General features: G+C 39.1%; 1 protein-coding gene across 5 annotated transcripts in view; it reads left to right on the plus strand.

The window, feature by feature from the left end:
• The window catches only part of PCSK5 (proprotein convertase subtilisin/kexin type 5), a 287,773-nt gene that overhangs the window by 50,038 nt on the left and 211,660 nt on the right, over positions 1-26,075 (plus strand). For all 5 annotated transcript variants that reach the window (XM_067569064.1, XM_067569066.1, XM_067569067.1 and 2 more), the window contains exon 3: positions 5,967-6,080. In XM_067569064.1, coding sequence (XP_067425165.1) covers positions 5,967-6,080 — 114 coding nt within the window. The remainder of the gene's footprint in view (positions 1-5,966; positions 6,081-26,075) is intronic.

A 26,075-nucleotide genomic window follows, 5' to 3' on the forward strand; every position in this document is an offset into this window, starting at 1 on the left:
GTACCCAGGGATCTTGAAAGAAGTGTTATGGGGAGGGAGGGGTATTGATCATCCTTGCATTGGAGATGTGTCTGCAGGTTTCGCATCTGTTTTTCTGGCAGGGTCTGTGGTACTGGTTCAAGCTGGTGTGTCCTTGTCTCTTGGGAGCTTGCTTCTGACGATGATGATCATCTTGATGAGACTGGGGGAATGTCTGAAGACCAGAAGAGGAGGCTTGAGACAGATTTATTTCAGGATGTGGTCGCCATCAAATATGAGTTGTAATTTTTCGATGATACCCCATATGGGTTCCAGAATGGGCGGTGGTAGGTGACAACTAGGGATGTGTAGGATGTGAGTTTTTTTCCCCTATATTGAAGCAGATTCTTCCGGGAGGGGTTGGGTGGCTGTTGCCATGATGTGATCTTTTCTCTGGTGGAGTGTCCTTGTTTGGTCAAGGTGGTTTTAAATGTGTTAGGTGTGTATCCTGGAATTTCTCTTCAGAGAAAATTCTGCCGTACTGAATGCCTGGCTATAGATAACAAATTTTGTGGTGTATCTGGAGTGGTTGCTGGATCTGAGGAGGTAAGTGTTGTGATCTGTACGTTTCTTGTATATAGTTGTTTGGAGGATTCTGTTGTTGAAGCTGATCCCGTGTTCAAGAAGTTGATGCTGGTGTGAGAGTGTTCCAGTGAGTTTGATGGATGGGTAGTGGTTGCTGATGTGGTGGTGGAAATCAGTTAGGAAGTTTAGGTCTTCTGTGCAGAGGATGAAAATATCGTGAATGTATATCAGGTATAATATTGGTTTCATGGAGAATTTTTCCAGAAATTCTTCCTCAAGGTGGCCTGTGAGGAGGTTGGCATGTTGGGGAGCCATCATAGTTCCATGGCTGTTCTCATGGTTTGGACAAAATATTTGATGCTAAAGGTAAAGGCACTGTGAGTGAGGATGAAATGGATGGGTTTGGGGATGTGTTTTGGATGGATTTCCAAGCATTGTATATTATCTTGTAGGTATTTGAGGTATAATGGTGGTGGGGGATGCTGGGGTATAGTGAGGTGACACCCAACTGGCAAAGTTGATGTTCTGGGGGAGGTTGTTAATGTTACAGAGTTTCTGGAGGAAGTTGAACTTGGAAGAATTTGGCTCTTTGTGTGCTGAGTGATTTGAGGATGGTTTTTATAAGTTATGATATTTCTTCAGTAAGAATGCTGTGGTCAGATATGATGGATCTGTCTGGGTTCCCTTGTTTATGTTTCTTGGGAAGCTTGTAGAAAGTCTCTGGGATGGTTTAATGGGGGTGAGGTTGTAGAGTGTTTCTTGGAGATGCTTGTAGAAGGATTTGATGGTATCTTTAAATTTCTGTGTGAATTGTGGTGTTTTTAGTTTTAGTTTTAGTTTTTTATAGTTGGTGGTGTCAGAGAGTTGTCTCTTGGTGTCATTGACATAATCATCATGATTAAGGACTACTATAGCCCCCCCTTTATCTGTTGGTTTGATCATTATCTGGTGGTTGGATGTTAGGAACTGTATAGCTATCTTTTGGTGATAGAGAGATTATAGTGGATGTAATGTTTGTTGAGGATTTTGCAGTCAATTTTTTTCCTGAAGCAATTAATGTAATGATCCAGTGTGTGGTTTCATCCACTGCGGGGGTGTCCAGCCAAATTATTGTTTTTTCTTATTACTGTCGGTGGGGATGTGGTTATTGTGGGTGGTGTCATCTTTATTGTGAAAGAATTCCTTGAGGTGGAGTCAGTGGAAGAATTCTTTTAGTTCTCCACATGTTAGTATAGTATTAGGTTCTGTGGTGGGGCAGAAATTCAGTCCCTTGCAGAGTACAGCTCTTTCAGTTTTGGTTACGGGTAGTCTTGATGAGGTTAATAGTGTTGGGGTGTCTTGCATTTTCCATGTAGTGGGTCATGGTGTCTCGGTTTCTCCTGGAGGTGGTGTTCTGTTGGTTGTGGAGTTGTTGTAGTTGGCTCCGCTTTTTGTTTTTGTGTTGGACTGGTTTTTTTAGATGAATTTTTTGGGTTTTCTGCATGATCTCCAGGTAGGCTTCCTGATTTTTGCCTTCCAATGTGTGGGAGCATATGAGCATTTCATGTTTGTAGTGGTCCCTTTTGGAATGTGTAAGGTGCAGGAGATGATGCCTCAGTTTTTCTGAGGTCCTTCTGTAGAGCTGGTTAGCATATTGGGAACAGAAAGCAAGTTAGTGAAGAATCAGGCTTAGTGTATCGGGATGGATCATTATGGTTCAATGATAGTGTATATATATCTGCTGTATATATATTTTTGCGGTTTGATTTTATGGTAGGACAGTGAGTTATGTCACCTGTCATTCCAGTATTTGGGCCCCATCTGGGAAGCTTCACAGCAGCTTCTGCAAAATGCTTATATCCTCAGCTTCTACTTAGTTCATTGGGAGTGGAAGGTACTCATCTTGCAGGAAATATTCAGCATCTCACAGATGTGATCCCAGTGATAGACAGGTAGATTCTTTAAAACACAATTGCTAACCTCTTTTGGCAAATGCAATGAATTGTTTGCTGAAACAAGCTCCGTCTATAGTGCATTGAAATGCAAACCCCTCGTTCTCCTAAATGCTGAGAACATTGATTTACAAATGGGTTCAGTTTTATACATAAAAATCTCTTTATGTGCCAAGTAATTGCTCTGGGTCCACAGTGGACAGGAGTGATGCAATGAGGAAGGGTTTATGATTGCTGGCACTAAGGAATTGTATGATAAGTGTTCTCAGTTATCTGATCTGAGACAAAATAAACTAATTGTACCTTTTGAGACATGGACAAGCAGATTAGTGTTGAGACCACATTGCTGTATTTGTTAATAAAGCTTTCAGCCTTCACAAGCACTGTTATTTTGCATTCACTTTTAACTTTTTAATGGTCAGCAGGTATTTAATACTGAATAGGCAGTTAACAAACACCAAAATCATAATTTTACAATGAATAATAAAACAGTTTTGCATTTTTTCTTGTCAGAGGAATCCTAAGCTCCACCGCCTCTGCATATAGAGAGGGTATTCTGGTTCTGCTTAAACTTGTATGTGTGTCAGACTCTCCTGGAGTGCTGTACTCTCTATGGACCTGTTTACACTAGAAAAGATTTTCAAAAATGTCCCACAGTTGTTGATAACAATTCCAGTTCTACTGGGAGCCTTACTGTTGATGGGCTTCTGGCTGCTGCCTCCATTTTAAGCACCATGTCATATCACCCCATGTAGAGCAGAATAGGTGAATATGGTGCTTAGGACAGTAATAGCAGCTACCACCCTTCTACACAAGGGCCCCCAGTGTTCATGGAGCTGAACTGGTGTTAGCAATGGTGGAAATTTTTGAAAAATGTTCCCAGTGCAGACAGAGAAGGCTTCTGCTGAGTCTCTCTCTTTGTTCTTATTTTGTAACAGCCTTTGTGAAATCCCTTTGGCACCAGCACTGATATACGCCCAAATTACTAAATTGACTTGGGTTTATAACTCCTCACTATATCACTACAGATAGTGCCTTTCTTTGTGAAAAAGGGCAGAGTGTAAATGTTTGTGCAGTGTAGACATCAAAGATTCCTTGTTCTACTGAAAATGTGACTAGTAATATGTAATAATGGCTAAATCAAAAAGGATTTGGAGGTTGCGTTTGCATAAGTCTTGAAAACATTGTTTTCTTATCCAGCTGTATTGAAGTTTCTTTTCTCCATGACCTCAGCATGTCAGGGGCAGATTAAGACAGGTTCATGGTCCAAGGGGACCTAGTTTGCCAATGAGTCAGAGGCAGAATGACAGCTAAAGTGTAGCAAGTGTGGCCTTATATGTGCTGGAGAGGACTGGGTTGTTTTACATGAGAGAATGAGTTGGAGAAAACAAGTATCCATTATCAGAGAAGAGAGAGTTCATGCCACCAATAGGGGACTGGGAGGGAGCATCTGTTGAAGATCTGTGAGACATCAACTTTTTTAATGTGAGAGAGTTAAAAATAATGTGGATCTGGGTCTCATTGAACCTTAATCAGTCTCTGTTGTCCCTATGTTTACTGATTGCCATCAGGAGTGACTCAGATCTTTGGCCCTCTCTCTTTGCATCTGGCCAGCTACGTTCTATACATCTTGGATGCTCCAGGAATTTGCTGCATCAGAGGTGCCCAAGAATGATCGTCTGCCCTCCCTTTCTGAATGAAGCTCCGCACCGTGTAATATTTGAAGGCAGCAGCCTACCCACTAACTATTCACAGGCTTGCTGAGAAGAAGTCCAGGAGATGGATTTCAGCCCAGCCACGCATACTTTTTGAAGAGGAATGGGATGGCCAGGAGACAAAAGGGACTTATCAAAACTTTCTCAATCCCCTCCCACTCACAGATATGGGAGAGGCAGCTATTGGAGGATTTGACAGAGAAAAGGGACTTCAACTTGCTTACACAACATCAGCCAGCTTCTCTGCTGTTCTGTGTCCCTTGACATCACAGCTCTTCCTGCAGAAGCCATGCCACTGCCACTGACTCTGAAGCAATGCTCAGCTAGCGATGTTGCTTGGTGCAGAGGGAAAAACTATGATGTTATCACAGTCCTGGCCCCACACTGTCCTCTACCACCACAAGAAAGTGATACCCCTTAGAAAACTGCCCCACAGAAGGGATTCCACAGGTTCAGAGATTCCTCTTTTTTCTTTCACCATGATCAGAATCTGGAGGTTATGCATCCCCTCGGTTTTCAGAAGCCAGGGAAGCATGTGACCATCAATTTTCACTCATGCATTGCCTGCCTTGGGATCTCAGGATTTGAACTAGAATTAAGAATGCATGGTTGGAGATATTTTTCTGCTATGGGAAAACATTAATATTGTCCCTAGCTAGTGACTCTGAGCTGAAACAAGAAAATAAAGATGTGCTCTGAAAGTAAAGTTTATTTCTCTGGGTATGTATGTGTACATGTCTGGGAAGCAGGAGTGCAAGGTGCAGAGCAGGCTGTAAGCAGTGGCTGTCTTTTTTGGGAAGTTGTGAATTGAATGTTTATATTTTTATTCTGTACCAGCAATTCAGCAGCAATATGAGCTGTCAGTAAGCCACAAGCATGCAAGTAAAACCTGGGTTTGACTGTGGACAGTTTACACTATTTACATTTATAGCAGCAACCTCTCATTTAGAAAGGTTAATGGTGTTGATGGAAAAGCATTCAAAATTAATATCTGCTATGGTCTGGATGTCACTTTTGGTGTCACCCTTTTTTAATGTGTTCAGAGTCTTAGATGAAGTATCTGACACAAAAAGCTGACTTTGGAAGCCTGATTTTGACCTCGATCTCGTCTTTCATTTATATTTTGAGCTTCTTGTTGTAATTTTACCCATTGTGCAATAGCCTGCTGCTTTTTCCTGTGAAGTATTTTAATTTTACAGAAAATTCAGTTCCTGAAAACAGAGTGAATCATGACAAATAATCTCACTACCGTGAATTACAAATTATTTTTTGGTCTATTCATGAGGTTGATTTAGATATTCCTTAAATGGAGTTTTTGAATACCTTCTAGTATTAGCAGTTGACAAGAAAAGACTGAAATAAAGAAAAATGAAAAAAAGAAAAACCCTGGGAAATCCCCTTCACTTTTCTTCTGATTAACTGTTAATGTTTGTGTTTGTAACCAGTTTTATAACTACAATAAGGGATCAGTTTATTAATTATTATTATTAATAATAATAAATATGCAGTGTCATTGTTCAATGGATGATAGCCAATGAATTCCTGTTAGCAGAAGACTTAAATAGTTGTGCATGGCAACCTGTAGTACTAACTAAATTGGTATATTTTCTTGTGAACCATATGACAAGGTGTGCTGTGCATTTCCCATTGCCAAAATGAACTCTTTAACAAGAAATAGACTTGGACTTCAGTCATGGGAAACCTCCCAAGATTTCACACATTTCTTGATAATCTTCATGGAATCCTAACATTTACCAAATGTTTTTCTTGTTGGCAGGTGGAGTGGATACAACAACAGGTAGTAAAAAGAAGGATAAAGAGGGATTATAAACCTGGTGGTACCCAGTCCACTTATTTCAATGATCCCAAGTGGCCAAGCATGTGGTACATGGTAAGTATAAAGAGGGCCATTGGCTCTGATTCATGCTAATTGTTGAGTTGCTCTGCTATGATCCTCTGTAGGGGACAAAATAGCATCTTCAGAAAAAGGCAAACTTTCTTTTCAGTTTTCTGTAAATTAATGAAGGCTCATAAACTCCTTACAAGCATAATGAATGCTTCCTATTGCAGTGCTCTTGGGGAATTATTTATTATAGAATAAAGTTTCAGCAGTGGGAAGGAGCATAAATATTTAAGGAAGGAAAAAAAACCTCTTGTCTGGGTGTCCAGTTCGCTGCCTCCAAGACCCCATATGGTACAAGTAATTCCCATTGACTCCAGTGTCAGTTGTATTTTGAAGCAAGAGAATAAAGCCCAGAATTATGTCTTCGTGACAGATATAGTGTGATTAGATAATTAATTATTCCATCCATCTGCTTCTTGTTCCTGTTAGAGTGACATGAGTGCACACACAATCTTTTTCTTTTTCTTTTTTTTTTACCTGTAACAGTCACAGTTAAAGCTTGGACTGGAGAACTTGGCTTCCCAAACAAATTTAAACTATGTACTCAATTTCTGTAGCAAGACCTAAGTGAAGTATTTTAGTCATATTATATCCAGGTTTAGGAAGAAACAGGAGTCAAATTAGGCAAATGACTGCAGTTTAATAATAGCATTGTCATATTTCTTTGTGCACTGAAAATTTTGTCTATGGTATAAACTATCCTGTCTTCAAAGACAGTTGTTTCTTAAGGCATACATCACACATTCAAAGGCATTAAAGAGACAGATTAAACTAATGTAGGACCCATTCTGACCCTGGTCATCGAGTGACAGGGAACCAGGGCATTGCCTAGTCCTACTCTGCAGCAGGATGTTTGTGAGGAAGAGTGGAGAAGGAACAGGACAGTTTCTGGGGGTAGGAGGATGTATGAGGGCCTATGCATCTGCTCCTTTGAATAAGAACAGCATGGACTTCAGGTTAGCATATATGCTAGCCTGTTAGCCACTCCCACAGTCGTGAGACCAGCCTTTTGGGTTTGTGCTGTGCCAGACATTACAGTCTGGATCTCCTTCACTAGTGCAGTTGAACACTTGGTAGGAATCCTGGCCCTGTACCCTCTTTCCACAGGAGATCATCTATGTATCTCAGATGAAAGCAGGGCTCTCAACTGAAGTAAGCATTCAAAATATTTGAGACTTGATGGCTTGCATGTTATCAGACTTGAAGGGAAAATGTACTTTTTTTGGAACTGTTATGTAAGAAGTTCTTTAGTTTTAGGATAAACGCTTTGTTTTCAGTTGAATATCATCTCTGGTGTCAATGCTGCATTGAATCCTAAACACAATTTTTTGGAATTTGATGTATGTTAGCAAGAGTTTTCCTAAAGCTGCTTTATCATTTGTATTTTATGCTTTTAAAAATTGCCATTGAAAACAAAAAGGTCACAGACCAAAGGTAATTTGTAAATAACAGTGCATTCAGAGATTCCTTATCTTCAAGAACAGATAAGAGCTTTTGCTGTGTGGGTAGGTCACCAATCAGGATAGGTAGTGACTTGGGTATTAGCCCATAGTTCCAGGGTTGCTGGGCTTTGATCATAGTCTATGTAATAACCATACTTCCCAGATTTTTCGTATATTTATCAGTGAGCCTTATCACTGACCATCTGAAAGGCACATTGCTGTCCCATCCTCAAGCATGACTCCATTTACTGAATTTGTGGCATAATTTTAAAATATCCTCAATAAGCCTTGACATACAATTGTGTGTGAAAATAACTATCCAGCACTGCAGTTTTTCCTGCCACCAGTTGCATTCTTGGTTTATATTAATCTTCATTTTTCTGCACCATGGTTAATCTTCACTGGACCATTGTGTCAGCACTGTTTTTATGAGTGGTTTGGGTCCTGCCTTCATGAGATCACATCGCTTCCTGTGTGATGTCACTACTGATGATATCAGCTGAGGTGCTTGAGCTGGCAGCTTTCTGGTTTAACTCAAATCATTAATCATTAATATGTGTATACAGTATTGTATTTTCAATGGAGGGCCCTAGACTTTGGAACTTGCTTCTCTTTTTGATCCAATAGACCTGAATGCTTTGATATTATGGGCATTCTGCAAGGCCTATCTGTTTTCCCAGGTTCTTGATAAGGAGTTGGGTTAAGGAATGTATAAATGGGCTCAAAAGGGTGATATTTGTGACTCCTCATAGGCTATTAGAAGACTTATGTGTACACTCAAAGCACTCAAAGGGTGCGGTTTGAACTACCAATAAATTAATTAAGTATTAAAAAAGGATGGTCAAGTCTCACAAGCTAGGTGTATAGTATGTTTCGGTGGAGGCTACCACAGGCCCTGGGAACTCTCCAGTTTAGTTGCAGGGAATCTTTCCTCTCTGGTTATACATAATTTCCTTTTTTTCCCCCCTTATCTCCCCCTTACCTCATGGATTCTCCTCTTCCAAAGCCTCCTATTGTGACAAACTTCTCATCCTGGGAAGGCTAGATGTGTGGTGTGCTGGCCACTGCCAATGCTGTTCCTTGGCATTGGAAGGGAAAAGGGTACTTATTAAATGATAGCTATTATACTAACCAGTTTTTGATGGAAACCACTCACATTGCTCAATGACTGATCCATACGTACAAGTGAAAGCATTTTATTGTACATTTACTAGTGCACAAAATCATATAAATTGAATATAGATGTAACTTTTATTATCACGGGAACACAGTTTCTGCTATTGGATATAGAGTATTGTCAGCTTCCCAAACTGCACCATAGCACTGCTGTCTATATGCCACAATGAGCTGTAGTACTAACACTGAGTGTTGGTGTCAGGGTAGTAAGGCAGCTTGTTCTTGCTTTTTTATGGTACATATTTGTGTTTACCATTTACCAATTACAAGCTCTCCTGGCCTCTGCATAGAAGTGCAGAGTAGCAGTACTATTTTATTTATTACGTTAACTTGGGTGGAGAGGAAGATTTCACAGAACCCTCAAAGGATTAATAGGGCTCCAAGGCCCTGATCCCACAAAGACCTTAACTTTAAGCAGGTGAGTTGTCCCATTGAGTTTAATGAGAATACTCACCTATTGAAAGTTAAATATTAGACCCAAGATCAGAACTCACAGTTTATGTACAGGTGAGGAGCTTGATCCACAATTTCAGAAAAAATGTAATTAAAAAAAAAGTTTAACAAACAAAATCTCTTCTCTGACATGGTGGGAAGTATCTCCTACTCATAAAAGTAGAGCTGGTGGGGCTGGGAGAATTTCATTTGGGAGACCCAACTTCAATTCCCTGCTCCACCACAGACTTCCTGTACGACTGTAGGCAAGTCACTTAGCTTCTCTATGCCTCATTTCCCCACCTGTGAAATGGGGATAACAACACATTCTTACCTCACAGGAGTGTTGTGAGGAGAAATACATGAAAGATTCTGAAGTGCTTTGATATCTACTGTTGAAAAGCACTACATAGGAGCTAGGTATTATTATATTATCTCAGGCTAAGATGTTCTGTTCAGTGGACAGAAATTCTATTTTATGAAGGATTTTCAGATTTCAAAATCTGGTTTAGTCTCAAATCAGAAGAAACATGAACATTTTGAAATTATCCATGAAAGAGAATTCATTAAAAAAAAAAAATTTCAGCTTGATCAAAACATTTTGTTTAGATAAAATCAAAACATTTAATTTTGATTTGAATTTTTAAATTTTATATTATAATACAAAATTTAATACAATAACAATTATATAATATAGTACAAAATAAAATAATTCTAAAAAAAATGAAACATTTCATTGCTAAAATGTCAGAACAAGATGTTTTAACTCTGTCTGAATTTCCCCCCGTTTTTTCTCATAAATGAAATTTCAGCAAAATCAGCATGATTTCGTGAAGCACTTCAATTTTGATGGAAGTGCATTTTCCAACAGAAAATGGTTCTGTCAAAGTTTTTCTGACCAGCTCTAGTTATAACTTACTGAAGATCACATTTTCACTCCTTGAGGCAGTAGTTTTCTCTAGAATGAAAAAAATCCATTCTTTCTATATTATATTGCAGTCCTGTATTGACATGACAAAGTTTGCTTTAGTGGTTCATTGTGCATTTTGAAAAAAAGCATATTTATCCTAAATGTAATATATTTTCAGTAACTCTTTGTTGTTGCTGTTCTCTTTTGGATCAGAGTCATGACAGGACCTTGTCCCAGCCTTTTGGAGCATATTATTTGTCTTTATTTGATCTATCTAATTTGTATGTTGATTTAGTCCCTATCCTCTAGGGACACTCACGGCGATGTAGATAGAAAGATAGATTTGAGTAAATAGCAGTTTCTATTAGTGTTCTGAACTGAAAATCCAACACAGATGCATAGATTCCAAGGCCAGAAGCGATCATTGTAATCATCTAGTCTGACCTCCTGTATAACACAAGCCATAGAATTTCCTCAAAATAATTCCTAGAGCATATTATAACAGCATCCAATCTTGATTTAAAAATTGTCAGCGAGGGAGAGTCCACCAATATGTGGTAGCAATATACCTCTAGGCAGCAAATTCTGATTGCTATGAAGGTTCGGCTAAAGAGGAGGCAACCATTAAAAAGTATTGAATAAGTGACCTCAGAGCTGTTTCAGGTCATTTCCAAAACATTCCCATCTGACTGCATTACTGATTGTAACTTCATCTCTATATGTTAAACTCACTTATCTTTTCTGGTTGTCAGAAACAAACCAAAAAGAAAGAAAAAACAAACAAACCCTGGATTGAGCTTTCAGTCATTGCTACACCATAGAGAAGAGTCTAGGTTGCTAGCTACAAACTTGTTATTATGAAAGCAATAAAATACTATCATGTGCTGGTACGGATTTTGATTAATGAGTAACTTTGTTACAGGTTGAGATTGATACCTTTGGCCCTTGAACTGGTCTAATCTCCAGTAGGGCTATAAATTTCATTGAGATTTGTTGATACAAGGTCTTTTATCCATATACTATGTCAAACAAACTATTTGATTAATGTCTTTCTCCCCCACTCTAGACCAGGAACTAAGAAATGGTATAGGCGTATCTGAGTAACAGCTATGCCCAGAAGTGATGGAGGGGATGGGTATGCCTACTGTCCCCTTTGATTCATCACAAACCTGAGATGTGTGCCTCATGAGGCATATTTAATACAAATATTCCGTTTCTGTACTCTTCAGTGTTGGCTCTAAAGATGATCCTAGAAAGCGAAACTTAGAAACTGTTGTAATTCCTTTCACTGAGGGCCCAAGACTCTAAAGTGCTCAGTACCCTAAACTTCCAATGAGGGTAAAGGGAGTAGCAGTGCACAGCACCTCACAGAAGGCACTCAGCAGCTGCAAGATCAAGTCCACGGTGTTTCATTATTTGAGGGCCCAGTTACCTGTGCATGCTCTTCTGTTATGCTTTCTAACAGCGAGGAAAAGAAAACATTAGGAGATGCTAATTTTTTCCACCTCAAGACAATGCCAGTGTAAAGAATGCAATATGTTTTCCTTACCTTAACCTGTCAGTTTTGATTAATCTACATCTAACATAGTGGAATATAACCTTTCTTGGATGAATGATACATAATATCTGATCTGATGGTCACGACTCAAACATTGCTCAAGATTGACTTACATAGCTGGGAGTTGGTTTTGTCAGACTCAACTGATACCAAGTAAAGAATGACGAGAGACCATGTACCTTGCTTTCCCTATGACCTGTGCCCCATATGACTTTAGGATTTGGAGAGTGAACAGCCCAGCATATTACTCCCACAGCGTAGCTATATATGTATCATTAGTTTAATACCAAAAATAACTACTGTATTTCTTCTCTTTAATTCTTGTGGATAAAATATTCTGATTTCTAAAAATTGATCTATATCAAATCAGTTCACATAGCCATGAAGGAGGTCACAGTTATCTGTAAAATCCCACTGCTGTCTGAAAATGCTTTACCTTACTTGTGACAATAGACGCACTATAACTGGAGGGGGTTTGAGAAAAACGTTTCTCTGTATACAATTGACAGCACTTTGTGCAAGTCAAATTCACTCTTTCTGCTGCATAGTCAGTTAGTTGGTATTTCCAGTTTCTTCTTGTTTGTGTGGGTTTTTCACATGGCAACAGGAGAGAGAAAATATTTTTTTAAATAGGAAAATGTGTCTGTAAAACCTCAAAAAATGTCAGGAGGACTCAGAGGCAAGCGTAATTAATGAAACTACTTTTAACTCATTTTTTAAACGTTGACAAGATTACAAGATTAGTGTCTCCCCTAAGAGGTTTGCCTTTCCCCCCCTGGACTGAGGATATCCCCCAAAGGCAGTGGAATGAGTCTGATACAAAGGGTCCCCTTTCCCTTTCTTCACTAGACAATCACATTGAGTTAGAACATGACCTCAAGGAGTTGCGTAATTAAGATGATGCTGACCATTACTTTTCAATCAATGCAGACAGGGCAAGTCTTGTTCAACATGTCAGCTTGTCACAAGTAAGTCCTGCCACAATTATTATTATTATAAATATTATTATTATTCAGTGAAGACAAGCCCTCTGTGCTTGGGGGGCAGCTCTCAATCACCATGAACCCTAAAGACCTCTCCCCAATTTGCTCAGATAAGGCACTAGGTCCACGATTTGAACATAAATAGGAGATTTTAATAGGACTAAGAAGAAGACTGACTAAAGGTATGAGGAGAAATAAGATATTTTAAAGTACATCAGAAGTGAGAAGCTCTGAGGAAAGATAATGGGTCTTTTAGAGCACCCGGAAGTAAATGTGAAAGTCAAAATGATTTGGAAATCGACTAGAAGCTAACTGATTGCTCAGCATTGGACTTCACTACAGAAACTAAGAAGGAAATGTCTATCCAGAGGTTACACTTTACAGCTAATGAAGGCGTGGTACTGTCGAGAGAAAACTAGACCTTACGTTTCAGTAAATCACTGAGACACAATGATATTTCTCTGAGAAACTAGCGCATAAAATACCTGAGTTATCTACAAATATATGTAATATATATTTTTAAATGTTGTTATACTTGACGGCAGAAGGTGGCCAATGTTGTAGCCACCTTTAAAATAGGTCGGCCTGGAAATTTATATACCAGTGAACCTTACCTAAGAACCTGAGGAAATCGCTAAGAAAACCATTAAAGTTATAAAGCGTTTTGAGGAGGGTAATATAAGAGCACTCCTGTCAACTTCTCAAAAAGAAAATGAAGGTGATCTACAGTATCCATAGAAAACTTGAAATGTCACCCATTGCCTGTCCAAAACGGAAAAATGTTCAGACTTTTCACGGTTGTTGCTAGAAAAGCCCAAAGTCACCATTACATCATAGATTCATAATTTTGTCTGAAGCAAACTTTGTATTATTTGTATTTTTCAGAATGATTTTCTTTTCTGATTTAGCTTTCTCCCTCTATTTGCTTTATACTTTGTGTTTTCCCTCTCTACTTTCCTTGCTCTGTCTCAGACTCTCCTTTATTTTCTGTTTCCCCTCCACTTCTGCACTTCTTATCCTCCACTTCCGCTTTTGCAGGTCCTACTTTCCCTCCAGTGAGTTTTGGAGGGTAAGAACTTTGAGGAGTTTCCTTCTAACTGCAAATGAGTCTACATCCTTTCTTAGCACAGAAGAGGTTGGCTTTTGTAAGGGTGAATTGTGCTTCTCCAATCTGTTAGATTCCTTTGAAAGAGATAACAAAATAATATATAAAGGACTATCTGTAAATGTAATTTATGTAGTCTTTGAAAAAAAAGAAAAAGTTACACTAAATATAATTTATTTAGGCTTTTGAAAAAGGAATTGTCTCTTACATAGTATTGCTACTGAAACTTGGTAAACCCAAGCAGAGATATGGGACCTGATTCTGCTCACTCACTGTTTTACTTTGGTGTAACCCCAGTGACTTCATTGGAATTCTTCCTGATTTACACAGTTGTGAGTGAGAGGAACATGAGGTACATAAAGTCTGCTGTGGATTAATAGTTGGTTAAGAGACAGGAAAAAATAAGGATAAATGGGTCGTTAACAGCATAGAAAAGGCTAATAGTGGGATGTTTGTGTTTGTGGAAACACCTTGTGGACACTGGTCATGCTCAGAGATTTAACTCCGGCATTGGCATTATCACTCAGCCTCTCATATTAGTAATGTGATATTTATGGTGTAGACAATTGAAAGGTAATTCACACTGGAATTTGAACTACTCCGTGCACATTGATGAGCTCTGTGTTACCTATAACTACGGCTGGCTGTGCAAAACTGTTATAGTGAAATCCAAACCAGGTGAAAGTAGTTGTGTTTGGGTTTCAGTGAGACCCCAAACTCGGACCTTTGTGTGAACATTGGAGAAGAGTCTGTCAAATTCAGGACTCTCCTGTCCCTCCAAAAAACTCTCCCATCAAAGTAGACCCTGGAGTCACATGTAGTGGATGGGATGGTGGCTGGTTGCATACATTCTTCTGACATATTTTGGAGCTTCCAAGTGAACCCTACCAGAACCCCCTTTAAGGGATATCTTGTTACCATGCAATGCATCCTTGGGAGCATAAAACCCTAAATGAGGATAATAGGTCTTCAGTAGCAGCAGTGGGTCAAAAGGAGTGTCTTCAGATCATGCAGCTATTAAATGAGTGTTGAGGAGAAGTGTTAGACAGCGAGTCTGCTTCCCTAAAGATGCTGATAAGAAGATTTGTGGGGACTGGTCTTATCTTGCTGGACCCCCCCAAAATGCAAGACTGAGAACAGAGAAGAGAAGTGTTACGGATCTCTGGGCTTCCCTAGATGATGGCACCAGCTAAGGGGAGAATTGACTCAGGGTCTAGCAGGGTTGCGTAAGGGCAGAGGTGGAGAAATCAGTGAGAAGTGTGTCATGGAACAGGCTGGAGGCGGAGAAAAGAGTCACTGTGGGGTCAGAGGCAGTATGAGCAGACGATTAAAACAACCTAAAACAATCTGTGTCAGGGTACACCAGAAGTGAGAATCACTAAAGAGGAGCTCAGATGTCAGATGTCTGCACCATACTGATTACCTGCTTGATGGTGTGAGGACTGAGGTTATCTTTGTCTCAGACCCATCAAGTGATGAGAGTTGACAGCTAAGTGTGAGCGACACAATATCCTTTTATTGCTGTCTACCTGTATTGGGGTACTCATCCTTTGAAGCCCGTAATCTTCCTTATGCATTTTGTCATCTCTAGACCTCTATATTGGCCCTTCCTGGTACCGTGAAGATACTGATATGCCTAGAAACCAACATACTTTAAAGCTGATAGGTCATTTGTATATTACACTAACATGTATTTCACTTGCCAAAAGAGATGGAATGTTGCTGTCTGTACAGGAACCAGGAAGGGGATGCCAAAACCAAACTAACCAAAAGACACACATCCTCTTTAAGAAGGTCCACAAACTGACTGGAGCCACAAGAAATCCTAGTTCTCTACTTGTTCGCAGAGGCAGGCAGGCGGCCTTCTTCTTTGCCTTAGATGTCAGGTCAGAGGAAGAGCCGTTTATCCCAATTCATAATACCCTTACTCCCAAAGCCTTGAGTCAGAGCGACCAAACTTATGGTCAGAAAAACGAAGTCTCTAGTGTTGCTGATCAGAGTAGTAACATGAAGACTGCAACCAAAGTGACCTCTAGTCCCCTCAATATTGCTCAGCTTCCTTTTCCTGTTTATATAGCCCAGCTCTAGGGGCAGGACACAGTGCTCCTTGATAGTACCCAGGCTGTCTTGACTGTAAGAGCAACCATCTCTTAAAGGGATAGTACATCCTGCCACACACTCTTTAGCCATATCCACTTTTTATTTTGACACACCTTTTTCTATTGCTGCATACGCCATTTGTACAGTGAAAGCCAGGTATGTCTTGATGTAGCATGGCAATACTCTGTTTTTCATACATCTTGCATCTCTTTCACCTGCTCTGGTTGCCATTTGCACCCTTTTATGTGTGTGTTCCAGACATGCAAACCATCAGATGAGCAAGTATTTAATATTTGATAAGGGAAGACAAGGAGATAAAATTTGATCTGCTATTGTGGAGCTGTCATTGAACATTTAAAAGTATCAAACGACCAAGCAGCCATAGGATAAGAAGAAAGACTCTCTTCTATGGATCAGTACCTGGTTAAAAGATAGGAAACAAAGGGGAAGAATAAATGGTCAGTTTTCACAATGGAAAGAGGTCCCCCAAGGACATGTATCAGGACTATGTTCAACATATTCATTAGTTATCTAGAAAAGAGGTAAACAGTGAGGTGGCCAAGTTTGCAGACAATAAAAAATCACTCAAGATAGTGAAATCCAAAGCTGACTGTGAAGAGTTACAAAGGGATCTCACAAAATTGGGCAACTGGGCAACAAAATAGCAGATGAAATTCAGTGTTGATAAGTGCAAAGTAATGCACATTGGAAAACATAATTCCAACTATACATACAAAATGATAGAGGTTAAATTAGCTGTTACCACTCAAGAAGAATATCTTGGAGTCATCGTGGAGGGTGCTCTGAAAATATTTGCTCAGTGTGCAACCGCTGTCAAAAAAGTTAACGGTGTTAGGAACCATTAGGAAAGGAATAGATAATAAGACATAAAATATCATAATGCCACTATATAAATCCATGATATGCCCACACCTTGAATATTGTGTGCAATTTTGGTCACTCCATCTCAAAAAAGGGTATATTAGAATTGGAAAAGGTGCAGAAAAGGGCAACAAAATGTTTAGGGGTATGTAACAACTCCCAGATGAGGAGAAATTAAAAAGACTAGGACTGTTCCTCTTAGAATAGAGAAGACTATTCTCTATTCTAAGGGGGGTGGGGTGAGAATGATAGAGGTCATGAATGGTGACATCATGAATGGTGTGATGAAAGTGAATAGGAAAGTATTATTTACCCCTTCACATAACACAAGAACTAAGGGTCACCTGATTAAATTAATAAGCAGCAGTCTTTAAAAAACATAAGGAAGTACTTCTTCACACAACACACAGTCAGCCTGTTAAATTCGTTGCCAAAGGATGTTTGTAAAGGCCAAAAATATAATTGGGTTAAAAAAGAATTAGAAATGTTCATGGAGTTCATGGAGAATAGGTTCATCAGTGGCAAGATTAGCCAAGATGGTCAGGGATGCAACCCCATGGATGGATCACTTGATAATTGCCCTGTTCTGTTCATTCTCTCTGAAGCATCTGGCATTGCCCACAGTCAGAAGACAGGAATCTGGGCTAGGTGGACCATTGGTTGATCAGTATGGACAATCATATCACGGAAGCTTCCTTACAGCTTCATGCCTGTTTACTGGTGGAAGCATACTTCTTGTTCTCAGTGAGATATTGTGATAACACAATTTAACACTAGTTAACACAAGATCATTCTGTTACTACCTGGATCCATGCTCTCTTCTTGATAAGAAACAACTAATATTTTGTTTTCCAGCAAATTGGGGAGAAAACTGGATTAATCACATTTCTGCTGACCATAGGAGATTACTAAAATAACTAATGGAGTGAGAATAACAAATTGTTTAGTAAGATTAACAGAAAGACTAGACACAGACTGCTGGTCTGTTTCAGTGTAGCAGTTCTCCTATTCTTATTTCCCTGAACAGTTACTGTGTGTTTCCTACTGGGTCACATCTGGAAGTGCCCAGTGAATGCAAAGTGGATGTGAAGCAGTATTCTGGCAATTATTTTCACTCAACCAAGAAGTGGTGATATTAAAGTGATCTGAGTAGTAGCTATCTGAATAGATTTTCCTGCTTGTCAAAGATGAGGTGGTTTCATTTCTGTTGTAAACAGATTTTTTTTCCAATGATAAATCATATACTAATAACACACATTCTGCTCTCTACCTACTATTGCTGATCTTATCTGAAAAGCGAGAGAATTCACTTCACTTTTATCTCTTAAAATTTATTTAAAAGGTGATATTATGTTTTTAAATGGCAGCAGTCAGATCAAGAACTTCAGTTTTCTCTCTGTATGTGTTGTATTTTCCAAACTACCTGTATATCTTTTTGTAGTAGTTTCTGTAATTAATAAGCAAAAGGCAGTTCCATATAATGTATGGTGTACTTCTATTAAGATGGAATAAATGTCTGACTGTCTCATTTTAGTCCAGAATAAAATGCTATCGATAAGTGTTATGGAATATAAATAGATAGCAAATTGCTAAATTTGAAAACAATGCATAGCATTTCAATGGAAAATACGTTTGTGTGCATGTATAGATATATAGTTATTGAATGGCATCATTTCCTTTTTAAGTAAAAGCAATTGCCAATCATTATCTTTCAATAAGAATCCATGTTAGTCTCTTTTCAGGTTTTTGAACATCACAGAGTAGCAGATCCATAGAACGATTTTTCTTTGTGGAGCAATACTGCAGGCTCTCCTGTGATGATTGAAAAAGGAAAAGATCATTCCCAAAATTCTGAGAATTTTTGTTTAGAAACCTCATCTGGTATTCAGTGTAAATACTTTCTCGGGAGCTTGCCTAGTAAAGGTGTGCTTATTGTAGGGTAGTGGCTGCTAATTAAAGCATGTCTACTAAATAAAGATATAATCTAACGCTTTTCAGATTGACAACACTATACAAACTTTAGGGACCAGATCATGGCCGGGGTGTAAGTAGGTTTGCCCTGGAGCTGGAGGTGTAATTTTTAGCTCAGGAGTCTCTGATTGAGCTAGCTTGCTAAAAATAACAGTGGGGTCATGGCGGCGTGGGCAGTCACACAGGCTAGCCACCTGAGTATAGTCAAGTATTTGGGGGGTGGGGAGGTTAAGCTGTGCTGCTGCCTGCGCCACACTGCTATTTATAGCACACTAGCACGATCAAAGCTAGCATGTGTATGTCTTTCCAAGCTAGGAATTACACCTTCAGCTGCAGTGCAGACATACCTGTATAGCTGTGCCAGGCTGTAAGATGGAGTAAGACACTCCCCCTATGCTACTGTGCAGCCTGCCTCACCATGGGCCTGGATGCATAGGGGAAAGCAGGTGCTGTGCAGGGGGGCAGGGAGTGGGTGGGAATGAGCAGAGCTAGTACTAGCTAATAAAGATGAGGTGGACAGATGAGAAAGTAATTAGAGCTGGGGGAGTCACTGATTGTTCAGTTTGCTGGCAGTTATGAAAAATCAGGGGAAAAAATTGCTTCTGGTCAAAATGAATTTGGAATTTTCAGCAAATCACAAAAATTCTTTCCAGTCAAATTAAATGATTAGTTCAACCCAAAACATTTTGTTTCCAGGCATTTTTAAAGGAGCAGATTCACAAAATGCAGGGTGTGTGTGTGTGTGTGTGTGGAGGGCAGGGGGAGGGGGGGGGGAGACACAATTCCTTAACTGTTCTGCTCCTGGATCAGCAAAATTATATGCTGCTCCTTACACTGGAGAAGCACGGTCTAGCCTTAACTAATGAAGCATTATAACATTCCTTTAAGTTTTCACCCATTTTTCACCACAGCAGAGGGGTTAAGTGACTTGACTAGAGCCATGGGGCACTCATTTTGAGTGCTGGGATCAGAACTCCAGAATTCTTGACTCCCAGCCCCTTGCTCTAACTGCTAAAACTCTACGTCCCACTCACTTACCACAAATTATTGCCAAATACTGCTGTTTATCTGGCTGTGCTGGTGTAATTAACCTAAACATGGGCACAAGGATTTTTCCTTGTAAGCCCTATCGACCAATTTTTCACTGTGTAAAACCAGACACATTTACAATAAACAGGCAGGCTTTCATTGTAGTCTAGTCAGCATCAGTGAACTGACTGGATTCCTTGAGCAAGAAGGGACAAAATTGCTTCAGCATAATTTGCTCCTACTTTTAATGTCACAAAAGCTGTATCGGAACTATTACTACCTCCCAAGCTCTAAGGGAAATGGGTTGCATTCTGTATTTTCCTCTGCCCAGCTGAGAAAAAAGTTCCTCAAAGAAGTGAAAAGGTTATAAATATAGTCTACAGTTTGGCAATGGTGCTTTGGAGGGAAATTCTACAAAGAAAAAAAACTAGATCCATATCATCTCCTGTGACTCTTAGACACAAATACAATAGAAGTGACACAAAAACAGCCAAATCATTTCACTATGCACAGATAGATGGAGCAAAATTAGTATGTCATTTTCTGCTCCTTTAGTTTAAAACCACAAAGTTTCTTCGTTTAAGTACCATGTAAGAGGAAAGGTGTGTCAGTTCAGAAGGGAGAAGCAAGGGGTAAAACCGCTTTCTTTGCCATTATCCTCTTTAAAAAAATAAAAAAAATTTAAAAAAAATTGGTGTTTTCCATTTGAAATTCCCTCAAGAGTTAATGTTGACAGTTTCAGCATAAGTCCCACTCAGCACCTTAGTAGGATATAGAGTGCAGATGTGGGCAAGAGATTAATGGCAGCATAGGCCCTCAGGCCAGGATGCTCCTGAGATCCAAGAGAGGTCCCTGCAGATCTTGGAACAAATAGAGATACCACACCTCATGCCCTCTCTACTGATCTGCAAACCCCTCCCACTGGAGGGAGTGATGGTTGACATCAAAGGCAAGGATATTTTCCCCCCCCTTTTACATATGATTTTCTGCAAGAAAGAATGAGACAGGTTTCAGTACAGTAAAAATCAAAACTGCCTAGAAAACAAGGAGTGGAAGCCTGGGAATACAGGGAAGCTCAAACATAAATGTACTGTGGGATTTTACAGCTCTCACTCTGTGCACAATAAATACGGACAAGACAGCTGAATAATAATAATTTACTTAATTGCTTGAGGGAAGCGTGTGTTGAACTGTGCAGCCTTTTATGAATAGAAACACTTAATGGAGACAAGGCGTCTGAAGTTCAGAAGCTATCTGTTACCTCTTCTTTTGTTCAACTTCCATGTGCCTCGGAACCTCCAGGTTTGGAGGTGAGAGCTCAGAAGACGAGAGACAAGAGAGAGGTTTTATTTTCTTCACAAAACTTGTGGTTTTAGCTGCAGCAAGCGTGTATGGGAAATTTCACACGTGTTCCCGATGTGACCTTGCAAGGTTTTCAGACCCAATGGTTGAGTAAGCAACTCAGCTTTCAGGTGGCTATCCAACCCAAATTGTTGAATCTGTATCATTAGTTAACTAAGGCCTGGTATACCCTTAAAACATATTCTGGAAGAGCTGTGCCAGTAGGGATGTGTTTGTTTGTTTGTTTTACCAATTTAGCTATTCTGGTATAAGCCCTAGTGTAATTGCAGTTATATCAGCAAAAAAAGTCCTTTTCCTGGCTTAGCTTAATTCATTTGAGGAACTGGTATAACCGTTACTGGCAAAATAATCTTTTATCAGTACAATCTGTGTCTCCAGTATAGATATACCGGCAAACCCTTTCTAGTGTAGACAAGGCCTAAATGCAAATGCCAGTTGCATAAATTAGAGCAGTAGATAGACACTTTAATTCATGGTCATACAATGGCTGCCATAAAATGTTAGCCTTTCTGACTGAAAAGTAATTAGTCTTGCTGCAGTATGCCTTATACAAGGAGAATGTCTGTCATGCCTCACTAATGTAGACTTTTCAACTGGCGAGCTTTTTGAGACCACTGTACTCAGTTTGTGGGATTTGCCCCACTTAAAGTTTGGATTCATTATACCAGGATTAAGTTTACTTGTTAGCTTGTGATGATTATGCTCCTTTCCTAATGCTGTCTCCTCCACCCTTTTGGACTTCTGTTTCCCTATTGCTTATAAACTGCATGAACGCCAAAAGGGAGACTGTTGCACAATTTCCAAAGGGATGAGACTGTCATGTACTGCTCTTTTTTTCATTTGTTTATCCTTCCAAAACATTGGGCCACATTCACCATAAATTTGGCCCATTCTTTTCGTTTAATTAGCAGGTTGCACAATAGTGGCCAGTGAGACATCCAGTAGAAATGTGAAATGTTCCTGTTTTTTCTCTCAGATTGGATCCGCATTTTGTTGTTTATCATGTGTGGGTGTTTTCTCTCCTCTGACATTAAAAATGCAAACGTTTATGAGGTAGATGTGGAAGAATTGTAATCACACTTACCCAGAGACAATGGACCAGTAACATGCCTTGGGGCCTATACTGTGGTAAGCTATTTCCATTAACTGAGATATTTCATCTGGAGGATTGATTCATTGGCTATTTTCAATGAAGGAATTTACAGAATAGGAAAAATAAACCTGAGGCTGGGCAGTTCTTCTCTTTTTGGACATGACACAGGAACTGCTTAACAGACACATGTGGGGTGTGTGTGATCCTGCAAGGAACACAGTTTAAGACCCTTCTTATCTTCAGACAAACAGTGAGCAATACAGACTGACTAAAACTCCTGAAACAACGATGTGGGAGGGCTGACGGATGATTTAACTACATGCGTATATATTGAGAATTATTTTCTGCACCATCTAAACAGTCACCATGTATAATACCAGACAGTCATGTGAAGGGTTTTTTATTGTTTGTTTCAAATGCGGGAGATCAGATTAACAATGTCAAGCATGAAATGACAGCTTTCCTACACTTTTTTCTTTTCTTGCTAGCAGCAATTGTACTATTGTAGTTGTTCTGCTGGCAGATCAAGTTATTCATTTGATTCATATGTTGGTTTGAAAAACATATATATAGGGCAGTCAAGTAAAGCATTCATTGTGAATAGAAAGGTTTTCACCTAGTTTCCTTTTTTCCCTGCTAGTTAAATACTTCCATCTGCAGCAGCTTAAGTCAAAGGGTACAGGTTAACTGGGGTCAAGTAGCTGAAAAAATAAAAGGAAAGTGCTGGCTTTGCTTTCTAATAAAAAAGGGAAAGTCCTGATATGCACTGCATCAATGAAAAAATTGACCAGAGCCTCAATTCAGCATAGTACTTAACCATATGACTAAGTCAGATTGATTTCAGTGGGATTTAGGCACATACCAAACGGCTTTGCTAAACAGGGCTGGATTTAAGCACACGCTTAAGGTTAATCACAGACTTTCAGGACCCTGTGTGCCTGCACAGAAATTTGCTCTGAGTTGAAATTCTAGCTCAGCAGTTCTCAAACAGTGTGTCCGGAACCCAAAGTAGGTCACGACCCCATTTTAATGGGGGTCGCCAGGGCTGGCATTAAACTTGTTAGGGCCTGGGGCTGAAGCCGAAACCTGAGCCCCACCACCTGGGGCTGAAGACAAAGCCCGAGTGCTTCAACCCTGGGCGGCAGGGCTCAGGTTATAGTCCCTCCGCTCAGGGCGTCCTCCCTCCTGGGGTGACAGGGTTCAGGCTCGGGCTTGGACCCCCTCCTGGGGTCGTGTAGTAATTTTTGTTGTCCAAAGGGGGTTGCGGTGCAATGAAGTTTGAGAACTGCTGTAATCTGGGAGCAATTTAAATTAAAACATTTTCATTAATTTCTGCCAGCTATTTCTAAATGTAAACGCACTGAGTGAAAATTTCCAAGTAGTTCATGGTAGTTTTTTATTGTGCATTTAAATTTAGAAATAGCTGGCAGAATTGATTTTCAAATACATTGGACTAGATTCACTGCAGGATCTGTACATGCAAAAGCCAGCACAGACCCTGGTGGAGGGAGGACTACAGGCAGTGAAATATTCTCAAGAGTATTTGAAGGGCAACCAGGGGATATGCCAGTTTAACTCATCCCAGATTCAGCCTCGTGAAACTCAGCTGCTTTCCCCAGATAGAAACCCAGTAGCTGTATTTGTGCACCATAACAAGTGATCCAGATCAGTCTGTGTAATCTGTAGCCACCAATTTTTGAGTAATGTACAGATAACTAGCAATTATTTTATATTTTCTTCCAGATCATTGAGAAAGATATTGAACAGCATTGGGCTCTGCACAAGTCCCTGTGGGGCCCTACTAGAAACACCCCCATAGGATGATGATTCTTCTTTGTAATAATTTACAAATATTTTTTTGAGATCTATCAGTTAATCAGTTTTTAATCCACTTAAAATGGGCTTGCGGATTTTGTATAATGCTGATTATTTTTATCAGAATGTCATGTGGGACTAAGTTAAATGTTTTACAGTAATCTAAGTATATTATGTCAATATAGTTATTTTATCAGCCAAACTATCTGAGAAAATCCTGCTGATTTTAAAATTTTTAACATTAATAGTTGCTTTTTAATATCACCTCTAATTACTGGAGGAAAAGAAAACATATCTTAATCACTATGAGATATGAATACATCATCCCACTTCTTCCCAAATATAGTACAGAAATATTTATTGAATAATTCTGCTTTTTTAGCATCAACATTGACAATTTTACCATAACTGTCTGGTGTTGGACCTATTCCAGTGTTAGGATTTCATTTGTTCCTGATTGATTTAAAGAATTCCTTTTTATTGTCCTAAATTATATTGGCTATAGATTTTACATTTATGCATTTATCTTCCCTTATCCATTGTCTGCATTGCATAACTGCCTATTTGTACTCACTGCTATCAACTTCCCAATTTTCCATTTGTTTTATATCTTAAAAAAAATTAATAGCTGCTTTCACTTTCCTTCTTAACTGGGATTTTTTTTTAAACAAAAGAAACCTAATTGCATGACTGAAGAATTGTTTTATTTGGCATCTAATAAAATATTCCTAGACAACTCCCAATTAATTAGTTAATGACTGGGGCAATGGAATGGAGTGTATGCTTATATAATTTGTGGCTGATGTTAAACTGGAAGAGGACAAGATTAGAATTCAAAATGACTGACAAATTGAAGAACTGATCTGAAATCAGCAAGATGATATGTAAAAAAGACAAGTGCAAAGTCCTACACTTAGGAAGGAAAAATCAAATGCACAACTATAAAATAGGGAATAACTGACTAGGTGGTAATAATGCTGAAAAGAATTTGGGAGTTATAGTAGAGCACAAATTGAATACGAGTCAACAATGTGGTGCAGTTGCAAAAAAGCCTAATGTCATTCTGGGGTATATTAACAGCACTGTTGTATGTAAGACATGGGAGATAATTATCTAGATCTATGTGGCACTGGTGAGGTCTCAGCTGGAGTTCTGGGTGCTATTCTGGGTGCCACACTTCAAGAAGGATGTGGACAAATTAGAGAGAGTCCAGATGAGATCAACAAAAATGATTAAATGGTCAGAAAAACTGACCAATGGGGAAAGATTAAAGCCATGGGCATATTTAGTCTTCAGAAAAGAAGGCTGAGAGGAGAACTCATAACAGTCTTCAAATACCTTGAAAGCTGTAATAAAGGGGACAGTGATCAATTGTTCTTCATGTCCACTGAAGGGATAATGGATTTAATCTGCAGCAAGGGAGATTTAGGTTAGATATTAGGAAAAGCTTTCTAACTATAAAGATAGTTAAGCTCTGGAATAGGCTTCCAAGAGAGGTTTGGAAATCCCATCATTGGAGGTTTTTAAAAAAACAGGTTTGAGAAACACCTGTCAGGAATGGTCTAGGTTTATTTGGTCCTGCCTCAGAACAGGTGATAATTTCTCAAGGTCCCTTCCAGACTACATTTCTATAATGCTATTATCATTCACATTTTTATATTTACATTTTTTCTTGTACTCAATTTGTTCTGTGATTGATTTCAGCTTTGGGAAGATGGTGCAAGGAGGTACTTTTTAAATCTCCCGGTTCTACAGAATGCACTTAGCCCATTGTATTTAATGCTTGCCAAGGTACTCATGTTTAAAACTTGATAACTGTGCATACTCAGTAACATTTTATTGACATTATGAATTTGACTATCTGTTTGCTCATCATGATAGCTTAAAAGTACAAACTGGCATTGCAAACCCTCCATTAACCTTTTTTTGAGTGGGTGAAGTATTGAGTAAATAATGTGCAATTTCAAAATTGTCTGCTTACAGATTTACAAGATGCCCTTAATAATGCCAAAGATCTCATTATGTTATATCCAGTAAATAGAAAATACCTTTAAAACACGTGTCATGTACTTAAATGGTACAATATAATAGCTCAAAAAAAAAAAAAAAAAAAAAAAAAGCTGAA

The sequence above is a fragment of the Emydura macquarii genome, unplaced genomic scaffold, assembly GCF_026122565.2.
Source record: "Emydura macquarii macquarii isolate MOO-44397 ecotype Brisbane River unplaced genomic scaffold, CSIRO-AGI_Emac_v2 contig_2897, whole genome shotgun sequence".
Taxonomy (NCBI): domain Eukaryota; kingdom Metazoa; phylum Chordata; order Testudines; family Chelidae; genus Emydura; species Emydura macquarii.